Raw genomic sequence first — 14588 nt, 5'->3', positions numbered from 1 at the left:
GTTGCTGGGAATTGAACTCAAGACCTCTGGAAGAGCAGTCAGTGCTCTTAACTACTGAGACATCTTTCCATTCTTTTCTTCTTGTTTCTTAAATTCAGTATTATTGACCTTCTTGTATTTCTTTTGGTGTGCCGTTTTTCACTTTTCTTGTAAAAATTTAATATTTTTATTTCATATTTCATGTCAGTACAACTGAGGAGGGTAAACATTTCATGGTTTTCTTTGGAGCCAGTGTAAATTTAATTGAGCTCTGCTGTGAAGAATACTAAACAAAGCCAAGGTTTATAATTTCTTAAAAAACTATATATTAATTCATTAATTTTTACTGCATTTTTATTCCTGGTGTCTTTTTATTTCTACTTGGTCATTTCTGATTGACTTTACTACCACTGCTTTTTTGTTTGTTTGTTTGTTTGTTTGTTTGTTTATTTTTCGAGACAGGGTTTCTCTGTGTAGCCCTGGCTTTCCTGGAACTCACTCTGTAGACCAGGCTAACCCGAACTCAGAAATCTGCCTGCCTCTACCTCCCAAGTGCTGGGATTAAAGGCATGCGCCACCACTGCCAGCTCTACCACTGTTAAGCATTTTAATTTTCTTATCTATATCTTTTAAAATTCTTTCCTTGATCAAATTCTTTTTTTAATAACATACTTTAATGTCTTTCTGTAGTTTAGAAACCTTTGTGTCTGTACCATATTGCTTGATTGAGGTAGATAATTTGATTATTTTAAAATTCTGAGGCAGAGTCTCACTGTATAGACATGGCTTGCTTACAACTCTCAGTGTAGATCAAGCCTGCCTGAAACTCAAAAGTTGGGCTGCTTCTGCCTCTGTAGCGTGCTGTGATTAAAGAAAGGCCTGTGTCACTATGTTGAATGAGTGGTAGCCACATTTATGCCCTACCTATTTTTCTCACTCCATCTTTTTATTCAGTACCTCAACCTCAGATACTGTGTGTTCTCATGTTCTCAGTATATTTTCTCCTATTTTTTTTGTTTGTTTTTTGTTTTTGTTTTTCAAAACAGGGTTTCTCTGTGTAGCCCTGACTGTCCTGGAACTCACTCTGTAGACCAGGCTAGCCTCGAACTCAGAAATCTGCCTGCCTCTGCCTCCCGAGTGCTGGGATAGGCATGCGCCACCACACCCAGCCTTTCTTCTTCTTTTTAAACACACAAGCTTTTAAGAAAAACATTGATTACTTAATTATTCTGGCCTTCCTTTTTTTAAATCTAGCTTTCATTTATTGAAATTTTATTCTGTGATGATACTGCTATTTTGGTTTTATTTGGTAATACTATCTAGTATAATCATCCTGATCCTTATATGTTTCCTGTCTCATGTTAACTGATGTAAAAATTAAAAGGATTGCATACTGTTGATACGGAGTTTTATCTCTGAAATAGAAATCAAATATAAAACAATAAAGACAAAAATTGATCCTTTTAGCAGGGAAGTCTTTAGCGTTTGTTCAAGAGGTTCTTTTTAAGCCCCATAATTAACAAAAAGGGAGATTGTTTATTTTAGACTAAATCTAATAGTTTCCTCATGTTTTTCCCTAAAGAAACAAGGTCCAACCAATCCCATGTTGTTCCATCTCATTCGGGATGTCAAGCAGGTAAGAGACTGTCTTTGTTATAGTAAAACCTTATCTTTTAGTCCTTTTGTACTTTATTTTTGCTTCCAAAGCACTGAAGTGCATTTTAAAAGTGTCCTTAGAAACAATAGCTTTTTGTATAAGGTAAAATAAGAACTCTCTTTGTCATGTGAGCTTTGGGGCTGGAGAGATGGCTCAGGTGAAAGACAGAACCCAGATTCTATTCCCAGCACCCACTGAGAGCTAATAACAGTCTGTTACTCTAGTTTCCCAGGATCTGGTACCCTCTTCTGGCTTCTAGGTACCAAGTACACATGTGGTCCACAGACACACATGCACATGAAATAACCATACACATAAATTAAACAAAAACTTATAGTTAAAGAAAAAAAGCTTATGAAGTTAATACCAATTTCCTAAGCCTCTAGTCATATCAGATAGAAGATGATACATTTTATGATGTTAATTGGTCCAGAAAAGGAAGATCAGTGATTGAATATGTCTTCTTTCTCTTATCAGAAATATTTTCCTAGACAATTGTCTAACTGTAAAGGAGAGTGAGTGATGCGTGAAAGTATTGATCTTCAGTACTGAAGAAAGGCTGAAATGTGCTGCCCTTCCTTAGCAATAGTCACAGTGGAGTCTGTAGTACCTGAATAGATAAAATGCAGCATGACACCTCTTTCTTCTCTTGGTGTACTGTGAATTGGTTATTTTTAAACATTTCTTAACCAATTTTAGAGTCTTTTAAATTACTGCTGTCAAATACAACTTTTTTTCTTTTTGTTTGTGAGATCCTCCTGACTGATTTCAAGTCCCAAGCATGACCACACCAGGCAGTAACTCAAATATTTGAAGATTTCTAAAACCAAAATACTTTGTCTTGTTTTATTTTGATTTGAGACATAGTCTTAATCACTAGCTCTGGCTGTCCTGGAAATCATAGAGCTCTGCCTGCTTCTGCCTCCTGAGTGCTGGGGCTAAAGGCTATGCCACTTTGCCTGGCTTAAAGTACTTTCAAAATTTTATTTTGTAAAATCTTTTATGTTTTACTCTGAGTATACTATTAAGCCCACCCCTACCCGCCCCCATTTTTTGAGACAGTGTTTCTTTAGGTAGCCCTAGCTGTCCTGGATCTCACTCTGTAGACCAGGATGGCCTTGAACTCTCAGAAATCTGCCTGCTTTTACCTTATGATTGCTAGGGGTATTCCACTGCCACCTGCTAATAAACCAAGCCCAATGAACTTTACATTTTTGTGGCTTTTGATTTTTTTTTTTTAAATACAGAACAAACTTAAACTTAAGAAATGGGTAGTTTATGATTTAGAGAGTTAGAGAGTTGAGTGTTATGAGCTTAAACATTTAAAAAGCAATGTGTAGTTATTCATAAATAGCATTCAGTCGGGAAGTGGTGGCTCACACCTTTAATCCCAGCACTTGGGAGGCAGAGGCAGGTGAATTTCCGAGATCGAGGCCAGCCTGGTCTACAGAGTGAGTTTCAGGACAGCCAGGGATATACAGAGAAACCCGGCTTGGGGGGGTGGTGGGATTAAATAAAAAGCATTCATATGGTAGACTTTAATGAAAAATTTTAAATTCTGTAGTGTGTACACTACATTTTATAAATGACTTATGTTCTAAAAGTTCATTTGTATGTTAATTTATTCTACAAAAGTAAAATTGCAAGTGATAATTAAATCCTGGATAAGGATATAAAAATTTATGCGATATGCAGTATAGGTAAGAGAATGTCTGTTTAAAAAGGCATTTGTGAATATTTCTGGGTTAGTCTAGAAACAATACATTTTTGTAAAAAATGCAGTTTGTGAGATAATATATTTAGCTTTAATAGTTTATAGCCTCTGTGTGTGGAATCTTGGAAGGTAATAATCATATCTAAGACCTCAAAAAATGTCATCTCCTCATGAATCTTCCTATCTCTTTTTTTTTTTTAAAAAAATTCATGTATATGAGCACACTAGCTATCTTCAGACACACCAGAAGAGGGCATCTGGTCCCATTACAGATGGTTGTGAGCCACCATGTGGTTGCTAGGAATTGAACTCAGTACCTCTGGAAGAGCAGTTGGTGCTCTTAACCACTGAGCCATCTCTCCAGCTCCCTTCTTATCTCATATAAGGAGAGAGAAACAATCATTCATTCCTTTTGTAAAGATAACTGTTGGCAACACAACTTTTTATAAGAAATATTTCCTAATTTGGCAGATTATGTCTATTTCTAGGCATGGCAAAGTAATAGTAATATTATCCTATTTAATATTTTGTTTCCAGGGTAATCTTCCCCCGGGGTACAAGATCACTTTAATTGATATAGGACTTGTGATTGAGTATCTCATGGGAGGAACCTACAGATGCACATACACACGAAAACGTTTTCGATTGATATATAATAGTCTTGGTGGAAATAACCGGGTATGTATAATTTTGATGGTTAAATGTTAAGAATTAGTTACAGGAGCTGAGTTTGTTGGGGCATCCCCTATAATCTCTGTATTTGAGAGGCAGGAGGTGCAGGAGAATGGCTGAGTTTGAGGCCAGCCGGGTTTACTTAGTTACAGGTTAGCCAGAATTGCTGGTAAAACCCTGTCTCAAACCAAAATAAAATTAAGGGTATAGAAGTATTTCCAAGGGAAGATGATTCTCTAGTTTGTGTTGGTCAGTCTTTAAATTAGATGCCCAGCATCAACTGGTCTACAGAGTGAGTTCCAGGACAGCAAAGGCTACACAGAGAGACCCTGTCTCAAAAAAAAAATACAGAAACAAAAAGAATAGTGACAGTGATACTGTCTTCAAATGTGAGATTTTAGGAGGACCTCTGAGTTCAGTGCTAGCCTGGCCCACAAGCCTTCTAGGCCAGTCAGGGCTATATAAACTCACTCACACATATCCCTACCTAATCTTTAAAGTAATTAAAAATATTTTTGATTGAGCCATTTACGTGCATGTAATTCCAGTTCCTTTGGTTGCTCAGTTAGGTCAGTCACTTGAGAATGTCAGTTCAATTACAACCAGGCTTGGCAACATAGAGATTCATCACAGATACAAGGAAAAACTACAGCTAGAGACTAGATAAGTGCAGCCATCATGATACATATGTAATCATTGGCCTTTGGTGGCAGAAGCAAGTTCAAGGCCAGCTTGGGCTACAAGTGAGATGATACTTCAAAAGAAAAAAGTGGTAGTCATTTTAATACATTGACAAATATATGCAAATATTTATGAATTACCCTGGAATTTTTTTATAACATTTCAGCATATTTTAACTTTAAAAAAAATAATAAGCTCTCATTTTCAGAGGTCAGGTCGAAATACCTCCAGCAGCACCCCTCAGTTGCGAAAGAGTCATGAAACTTTTGGCAATAGAGCTGATAAAAAGGAAAAAATGAGACACAATCATTTCATTAAAACAGCCCAACCCTACAGACCAAAGGTATGTTTTTTATTTTTTTTTTAAAAAAAAGGTTTATTCTGCTTATTAAAGATAGAAATATTATCTTTTCTAAAGTTTTGATTTTTTTTTTTTTTTACTAATTAGTATTACTGTGTGAAAACTTTGATTTAGTGAGAATTAATCTTTTTGTTTGTTTTGTTTTATAAGACAGGATTTCTTGGTGAAGCCCTGGGTGTCCTAGACCTCTATAGATTAGGCTCACCAAGTACTCAAAAGATCTGCCTGCTTCCCCCCTTACCCCCCCCACACACCTGGCTTGAGAATTATCATTTGGTTTGGGATATTTTATATCTTTAATGCTTCATTTTTCCATAAAGAAAGATAATCATTATAAATTAATGATTCTATCAATGTTGTCCAGTTTTAGCCATGGTAATAACCAGATTCAAAATTTTTTGACTAGTTTTATTCTGTATAAAAAAACAAAAGTATTATCTAAACTTTAAATTTGCATTTTATCAGATACTAGTTCAGATATTATGGCTATAACTCAACATTTTTGTTGAAAAGTTATTTTATAAAATGAATAAATTATAATAAAAGTAATGTTTTTGAAATTTATCCTGCATTTTAAAGTTAACAGGATATTTTTATTAAAAAGTTTATTAATTAAGTTAAATATCATAAGGCATTGTTAATACTGTTACTACTGGTTTAAGATGCTGGAGGTGAGATCCCAGCCTCTTTACATATAAGCAGACTATGTTCGGCAGTTAATGTCTCCAGCCCTCATATGGCCCTACTGTGAGTCTTACAGTATTTGTTTCCTTTGAAGATGGATGCATCTATGGAAGAAGGAAAGAAGAAAAGAACCAAAGATGAAATTGTAGATATAGATGATCCAGAAACCAAACGCTTTCCTTATCCTCTTAATGAATTATTAATTTGGGCTTGCCTTATGAAGAGGCAGGTCATGGCCCGCTTTTTATGGCAGCATGGTGAAGAATCAATGGCTAAAGCATTAGTTGCCTGTAAAATCTATCGTTCAATGGCTTATGAGGCAAAGCAGAGTGACCTGGTAGATGATACTTCAGAGGAACTGAAGCAGTATTCCAAGTAAGTGACATTTTAACATATGATACCTGGATATTGTAGTATAATGTTCTTAACAGGGCTATGTAGTAGGGGTTGATGGAGGTGTAGAGTTTATTGGTGTAACTAAGACATGATATTTTAGTTTCATTGGGTAATTTTAAAAATTGGAAAGAAATTGTTTTTGCTTTTTAATATATTAAACATTTTAGAAAGCAATAAAGAAACGAGAGAAGTTAAATGTAGTAATGAAGTAGCAATTATGTTAAGAATTCTGTTTGGGGGCTGGAGAGAAGCCTCAGCAGTTAAGAGCACTGACTGTTCTTTCCAGAAGTCCTGAGATCAATTCCCAGCAACCACATGGTGGCTAACGACAATCTGTAATGGAATCTGATGCCCTCTTCTGGTGTGTCTGAAGATAGCAACAGTGTACTTTAATTTACAGTGTAATTTAAAAAAAAATTCTATTTGGAATATAAAAGAATGTTTTTTTAAAGATTTATTTATTTATTTTATGCATATTAGTACATCACCATTGTTCCCTTCAGACACACCAGAAGAAGGCATCAGACTCCATTACAGATGGTTGTGAGCCACCTTGTCACAGGTTGCTGGGAATTGAACTCAGGACCTCTGGAAGAGCAGTAAGTGCTCTTAACCACTGAGCCCTCTCTCCAGCCCCTAAAAGAATGTTTTTGAGGTGTGTTTTTAAGTAATAAACTGGTTTTAAGCTGGGAGGACATTCTAAGCAATGGAATCACAAATACTAAAGAGTAAAATGGTTCGTAAGTTTTATAATTTGCTTAGGGAGATACAGTGTTCATCTTAGTCTGGAAAGGTATTTTTTGGAAGTTTTATAATAGGTATTTAGCTCTTCCTTTCTCTTAGCTCTAAGTAAGCCAAATTTGGAAGAGATTAATTGTTGTTGCTGAAACCCAACACTGGATTCAATTTCTGCTTAGTGAGAATGTACAGTTTATTTTTCATGAGTTAAGTTAGTCCCTAGATACTTTGTTATTGTTTCCATGTTTGAAATACAATGTAAAATGACTAGAGAGATGCTAGAGGCACTGGCTGTTCTTCCAGAGGACCTTGGTTGAATTCCCAGCACCCACATGGCAGCTTACAACTGTCTATAAATTTCAGTTCCAGGGATACTGACAGCCTCACACAGACATACACGGAGGCAAAATACCAATGAACATAAAATAAAAATAAATTTTTAAAAAATTTTTAAAGAATAATATAGAGTACTTTGAATACAATATTGTATCACTGTTATTTTCCTGTAAAACCATATGATTTTATTTATAAGACCAGGAGAAGATGCTCTGGATTCACCTAGTAACATTTATATTTGATGTGATTTAGTTTAGTATTTTGTGATTTCCATATAGATACCTCCTAGAGTTACCATAATTCTAGTGCCTCACAGTTCCGTAAGTGTATGTGAAAATATTAAAAAACAATAAAATTGGGCTAAAAAGATGACTCCTTGTATAAAAGCACTTACTGCTTTTGTAAAAGACCTGGTCAATTCTTAGCATCCACACAATGACTCAAAAATCCCTGTACCTCCAGTTCAGAGAATCTGGTGCTTTCTTTTGACCTCTGTGTGTTCTGTACACTTGTAATGCACATATATTGAGGCACACACATAATGATAACAGTGTAAAAGTAAATATTAAAGGCAACAACAAAATTATAAAACAATTTAATTTATAATATTTATGCATATGGGTATTTTGCTTCCATGTATATCATTGTACCTCTGTGTGTGTGACACCCAAGGAGGACAGAAGAGGGCGTCATATCTCCTGGGACAGAGGTACTGGCAATTGTGAGCACTATGTGGTTGCTGGAAATCATACCCAGGAGATCTGGATGAGCAGCTAGTGCTCTTAACTACAAAGCCATCTCTCCTCTGGTTTTTAATTACATTTTATTTATTCTATTGTTTGGGAAGGGTAGTAGAATTTCTGTCTAACATGCTTTTAAAGATACCTGATTCTCAGCAGAAAACAAAACAACTCTACAATTTCTTTATCTGTATATTCTTCAGGGGTTTTGTTTTTTTGTTTGTTTGTTTGCTTGTTTTTTTAGTGATTTTGGCCAACTGGCAGTTGAATTACTGGAACAGTCCTTCAGACAGGATGAAACGATGGCTATGAAATTACTCACTTATGAACTCAAAAACTGGAGTAATTCAACCTGCCTCAAGTTAGCAGTTTCTTCAAGACTTAGACCTTTTGTAGCTCACACTTGTACACAGATGTTGTTATCTGATATGTGGATGGGACGGCTGAATATGAGAAAAAATTCCTGGTATAAGGTATATCTTAAAAATTAAAGTATTTAATGAGATACAAAGTATAAGCAAATTAGCATACACATATGTAGTAAAATGATTTGCAACGGTAATAGAAATTAGACCCAAGTGGGATAATGTATACTTTTTTCAACCTCTTAACTATTGAATATTTTGTAATTTGTGTATGATTTTTGCTCTTCTGAGCTAAAAGTATGAAGGCATTAAATAGGAAATGTCGACAGTTATTCTCCACATAACCCTGTAGAGTTACTGGTTTTTAAAAGGATTTTTAATTTCTAAAATTCCAGACATATCATCTACTAACTAACTGTATTTCTTTTAGTTAGTGCTGAGTGAATGTATCCATGTGCCTAGTATATGTATGCAGGGTTTTATGTAAAAATAATTTGGGTAAAATGGTAAGTTCTTTCAGTATTGTCATTGTGATAGAATACTATTTTAAATAATTCCCTTTTACTTTTATTATAGTACAAAATTAGAGGGCAGAGATTCTGTGGTATGTAAAGTTTAGAAGTAACTTTGGTTTATAGCTATATGATGAGTCCTCGTGCTATAGCATGTCTCAGATAAAGTAGCAGCACCTGTTAATGTGTGAGTTTTGTTTAAATTAAACATATTTTTTAACAAATTGTTAAGATAACAAATTTTATTCAAAGGACAAGTCTGTACTGATTATTAAATTCATGCTGTCACTATCATAATAGTACAGTATGTAAAGAAAAAAATGAATCTTTAGTTTTCCTGACAGATGTAGGGTAAAATGAGTAGCATTCACAAATTACATAATGCATAACTTACTGTTTCATTCTCTACTTATTGATTTACTGTATTTACAAAGATCATTGATTTTAAAATGCAAACTCTTATGTTTCTAAAATTTTAGGTCATATTAAGCATTTTAGTTCCACCTGCCATATTAATGCTAGAGTATAAAACCAAGGCTGAAATGTCCCATATCCCACAATCTCAAGATGCTCATCAAATGACCATGGAGGATAGTGAAAACAATTTTCACAACATAACAGAAGAGATACCCATGGTAAGGATGAAAGACTTCAGGGCATATGTATATTTGTTATGCACTAAATAGAAACTAAACATATATTTTTAATTTTAGGAAGTATTTAAAGAAGTAAAGATTTTGGACAGCAGTGATGGAAAGAGTGAAATGGAGATACATATTAAATCAAAAAAGCTTCCAATCACACGAAAATTTTATGCCTTTTATCATGCACCAATTGTAAAGTTCTGGTTTAACACAGTATGTTTTTAAATTGCTTTTCATGGTTTGGTTTGGTGGTGGTGTTTTATTTGTTATTTAGTTCTGGGAGAGAGCACAGTGTTTTTTTAAAAAGTTGCACAGAGAACTTTTAGTCTGGAATCCATATTAATCTTCATTTAATTTACATTCTGAAATACATTGCTTAATAAAAGAACATTAATTTTGGCTTACTTTCATCTGAGCTGCCAGTGTCTAGAATAATCAAATTTTAGATCTGATTAGATATAGTATGTACCTTTGTAAAAGGTAACAAATATTAGCCAGGTGTGAGGGCACATGACTCACAAGACTCAGGAGGCAGAGGCAGGTGAGTCCTCTGGGAGTTCAAGGACAGCTTGGTCTATGAGTTTGAGGACAGCCAAAACTACATGCTAGAGTCTCTGAAAGTATAAACAAACCAAAACCACAAACAAATAAAAGGTTACAAATTTAAATTGTCTATTCAAAATAAAATTGTGAGCTGTACAGAGTAGAATAAAAGTGTGGGTGGTGTGCACACATTTGATCCCAATTTGGGGGGCAGTCAAGTGACTATCTGAGTTCCAGGGCTACACAGAGACATCCTGTCTCAAAATGACCTAAATAAATAAAGTTGTGACTATAGCTCAGTAGTAGAGCTACATGTGTGTGTGAGAAGGCCCTACATTCAACCCCCAGTACTTGATGGAGGTGGGGAAAATCTCAAGTAATGCTGACCACCAGCAGCATGACTGTAAAGGTAGAAGGAGAGACCCAAATCCACAGAGTTGTTATCTGACCTCCACATGTACACGGTGTGACACACACCCTCCACAAGTCTGAAAGCTCAGCTCAAACCAAACCCATACACTTTATGATTTGTGTTTTAAGTTTGTGCATTAATAAGTCTGCTGCTTCAAAATAGAAGGCAGAGAGTAACCCAGATCACTGAAGTCCAGCCATTTCTTAAGTCATGTGCTCCATTGCTCTCCTGCATTAGCCATTCTCCTTTTCCATAGGATTGACAAAGGCATAAATCCATAGAAGAATGTATTCATATGTTGAAATGTAGTTCTTACTCCTTTTTGGTTCTCCAAAAAATATCTATTTGGCTGTCTTGATGGACATATCCTCTAGGGAGGAACATACCTGAAGAAACACTTGAAATTAGCCCCTCTTTTAAAACATGGGCTTCATCTGACATGGTTTTTGGTTATTTAAAAAAGGGTTTCATGTAGCCAGTCTGGTCCTGAACTTACTGTGTAAGCAATGCTGGTCTTGAACTCTTGACCCTCCTGCCTCTACCCCACATGTGCTGGGAATAGAAGGCATGTGGCACTATACCTGGCTTGAGAGAATGAATCTTTATTCCCTTTCCCAGGAAAACAAAGTAATGTTGCATGTTCCTTTTCATCAGTATTAGACAGTTGCCAAAGTTGACAAGTGGTTATATGTTAGAATGGATATTTGACAGTTTGTTCCTTTAATCCTTGCTTTCTCACCCACACTCACACTTACTACTTTGGATTGATTTATTAGAGCTCTCAGTCCTAGATACAGATAATGCAAACCTGTTATCTGCTTCCTAAACTCTGCCCCACTAATGCAAATAACGAACGTTGCCTTCATTTGCATTTTAACATAGCTCAAACTAAATTTTGTGTGTAGTTTAAATGTCCATAATATATTTTACTTTGTAATTGGTTTTATTCATGTAACTTTTCTTCTTTTTTTATTAGTTGGCATACTTAGGATTTCTGATGCTTTATACATTTGTAGTTCTTGTAAAAATGGAACAGTTACCTTCAGTTCAAGAATGGATTGTTATCGCTTATATTTTTACCTATGCCATTGAAAAAGTCCGTGAGGTATGTCTCTGGTTTTTTTTACCAGTAAGTTATGTGTATATGCAGGATTCTTTCAGCTTTGTTGTAGGTGTTGGTATATTACTGTTATTTCAATGGGTGATACGTAGAAGTATGGAACATGTTTGTTTTTGCTATTCTGAAAACCATCTTTTTTGTTTTATTTTAAATACTTTTGGTTAAGCCGGGCGTGGTGGCACACACCTCTAATCTTAGCACCTGCGAGGCAGAGGCAGGCGACCAGCCCAGTCTCCAGAGCAAGTCTCAGGACAGCTGAGGTTAAACTGTCTCAAGAAAACAAGACAAAGAATGGTTATTAGTAAATTATGTTCATTTTGCACACTATTACCAATATAATAATTAGTTTCTGAAAGCAAAGATTTACTCATTACACATGATCTGACATTCTTCAGAAATACCAAATATGCATGTAGGTAGTCAAGAAATTTAAAGGTAGATGTTTTTCCACTTTAAAAAATCTTCAATTGTATAACACCCTAATTTTGAGGGGGAAATTTTTTTTTCTTTTCCTTAAGGAAATGCTTATGGTAGTACACATCTCTAATTCCAGCATTGGAAGGCAGTTTAGAATCATCTGCTATACAGTGGAGATTTGAGACTTGCCTCGGTCGGCTGTATGAAATCCTGTTTCAAAAGTAAAAAACAAACTATTTATTTATTTAGGTTTATGTACATGAGTGTTTTAACTTACATGTATGTCTGTGTACCGTGTGTGTACCTGTTGCCCACAGAAGCCAGAAAAGGACATCAGATCTCCTAGATGAGTTATGATCTGCCATGTAGGTGCTGGCAGTCAAACTGGGGTCCTCTTGAAGTGTATTCATAGCAGCTTTTGCATGTACTTATGAGAATGATATTAATTGTATCTGCCTTTAGTGGAGAGGAAAATTGCCTGAGAGAAAAAAGCGAAAGGAGGCTTTACAATTGGGAAACATTCTTTGTTTTTTCTTTTCTTTTCTTTTTTTTTTTTTTTTTTTCCTTTTTTGGGAAACATTCTTATTTTGTAGCTGCAAATATATTTCTCAAACGTTACATTTTTAAAAAATTACTCAGGGTTAGTAGATATTTTTAACAAGTTAGATATATACAGATATTTAAATCATTTACTTTGTACAAATAAGGGGTCTTTGGAATGTGCTACCAATGTGTTCAGATATTGCTTTAACTTCAAATAAAACCTTTCAAACTGTACTGTTTTCTTATCAAATGAAATCTCAGGTACTTTGAAAGATTAAAATATAACTAAAATTATCCTGTGAAGTTACAATCAGCTCCCTATATGTGACTTAATAGAAAGGATTTGATTCAAGGTTTTTTTCTTCTTAAACCTTTAGGTCTTTATGTCTGAAGCTGGAAAAATCAGCCAGAAGATTAAAGTATGGTTTAGTGACTACTTCAATGTCAGTGACACAATTGCCATAATTTCTTTCTTTGTTGGATTTGGACTAAGATTTGGAGCAAAATGGAATTTTATTAATGCATATGATAATCATGTTTTTGTGGCTGGAAGATTAATTTACTGTCTTAATATAATATTTTGGTATGTGCGTTTGCTAGACTTTCTAGCCGTAAATCAACAGGCAGGACCTTATGTAATGATGATTGGAAAAATGGTAAGTTGAAATGTCTACTAATATGCATGAATTGCTTCTTAAAAATCATAAAATATATTTTTTCATATAGCTTTACCTGGCCCCACAAATTTCTGTTGGTTCATATTTATTTGCCTCATACTCTGAATCTACGATTTCTTAAGAATATTTCCTAAGGATATCAGTGTATGTCCCTGTGTGGAGTGTGTTTATGGTGTTTTCATGTGTGTGAGGGTGCATGTGCACACATGCAGTGGATGGAAGTGGCGTTGGATGTCTTCAGTCAACCTTCATCTTATTCCTGTAGACAGGGGCTCTCACTGACAACACTAGCCTTGTTTACTTGCCTTCTTTCCCTCCCTTTACTCTCTCTTTTGACTCCTGTCTTTTTCTCTTTCTCTTTCTCACTCCCGCCCCCTATTTTTAGTTTTGAGATAATTTTAGATTCATATGGAGCTGTGAGAAGTAATCCTCCAAAGGTTGCATTTCCATTCTTCTCTTTTAAGCTTTATCTCTTATGTTCTTTAGACTTTTAGCTGTGGTGTACTCACAAAGGCCTTTGCATTGCAGTACATGTCTCTAGTTCAGCTTCTATAAAGTAAGCAAAGTATAGATATGTGAGACCAGGTAGAGGAAAGTCTGCATTTCTATTGCTAATTGACAAGCTATGAGAATTGGCATTTATTGGAATTAAGTCTCCAAGTTTGCCCTTGTAACTGTAGTTTTGGTTTTGTCTTATATTTGCAAGGCATAGGCTGTATTTTGAACCATTGATGTAGTTTATTACAGAGACAATCGCCTTCATAGGGCTAACGCAATGATAGCATTTTTCTGAATGTTATTATTAGCAATAAATGGAAACTCAAATATTCTATTTACCTATTACAACATTAGAAACACTCTTTAGGATGAATTTTGTTGTAGGAAATTAGTCTTGTTTCTTAATGCGTTTCTTTTTCTTTTTTAAAAACAGGTGGCCAATATGTTCTACATTGTAGTGATAATGGCTCTTGTATTACTTAGTTTTGGTGTTCCCAGAAAAGCAATACTTTATCCACATGAAGAACCATCTTGGTCTCTTGCTAAAGATATAGTTTTTCATCCATACTGGATGATTTTTGGTGAAGTTTATGCATATGAAATTGATGGTAAGGATTTATGTTTGCAAAATCATCTTTTGGTTATTTTATAGTCAGGATTGCATTCTAAAAATACTGCATATTTTCCAGTCAAACTTCCAACCTATATATCCTTATAATGCGGGTAACAGCAAAAAAAAACCAAAAAACAAAAAAAAAACCAAAGATCAAAAAGAGGTGTCTTGAACATTGTTCAACCGTGTACATTAGAAGTATGTTCTAATTATCTTAGACAATGTAGATAGTTGCTAACTCACATAACCAAAACTTCAGTTTAGTTACAAAGCCACTTCAAGGAAT

The 14588-nt window shown here is 34.9% G+C and overlaps 1 protein-coding gene across 4 annotated transcripts in view; it reads left to right on the top strand.

Annotated features, from left to right (window-relative positions):
* Trpm7 (transient receptor potential cation channel subfamily M member 7) overlaps positions 1-14588 on the top strand; it is an 88368-nt gene that overhangs the window by 43636 nt on the left and 30144 nt on the right. For all 4 annotated transcript variants that reach the window (XM_029536376.1, XM_029536375.1, XM_021192646.1 and 1 more), the window contains 10 exons: positions 1562-1615; positions 3888-4028; positions 4912-5046; positions 5843-6123; positions 8203-8431; positions 9315-9470; positions 9549-9692; positions 11411-11539; positions 12892-13170; positions 14123-14297. In XM_029536376.1, coding sequence (XP_029392236.1) covers positions 1562-1615; positions 3888-4028; positions 4912-5046; positions 5843-6123; positions 8203-8431; positions 9315-9470; positions 9549-9692; positions 11411-11539; positions 12892-13170; positions 14123-14297 — 1723 coding nt within the window. The remainder of the gene's footprint in view (positions 1-1561; positions 1616-3887; positions 4029-4911; positions 5047-5842; positions 6124-8202; positions 8432-9314; positions 9471-9548; positions 9693-11410; positions 11540-12891; positions 13171-14122; positions 14298-14588) is intronic.

Source organism: Mus pahari, chromosome 3 (genome assembly GCF_900095145.1).
Source record: "Mus pahari chromosome 3, PAHARI_EIJ_v1.1, whole genome shotgun sequence".
Lineage (NCBI taxonomy): Eukaryota > Metazoa > Chordata > Mammalia > Rodentia > Muridae > Mus > Mus pahari.
Note: the sequence above shows the minus strand (reverse complement) of the source record. Positions and strands in the feature narration are given on the sequence as shown.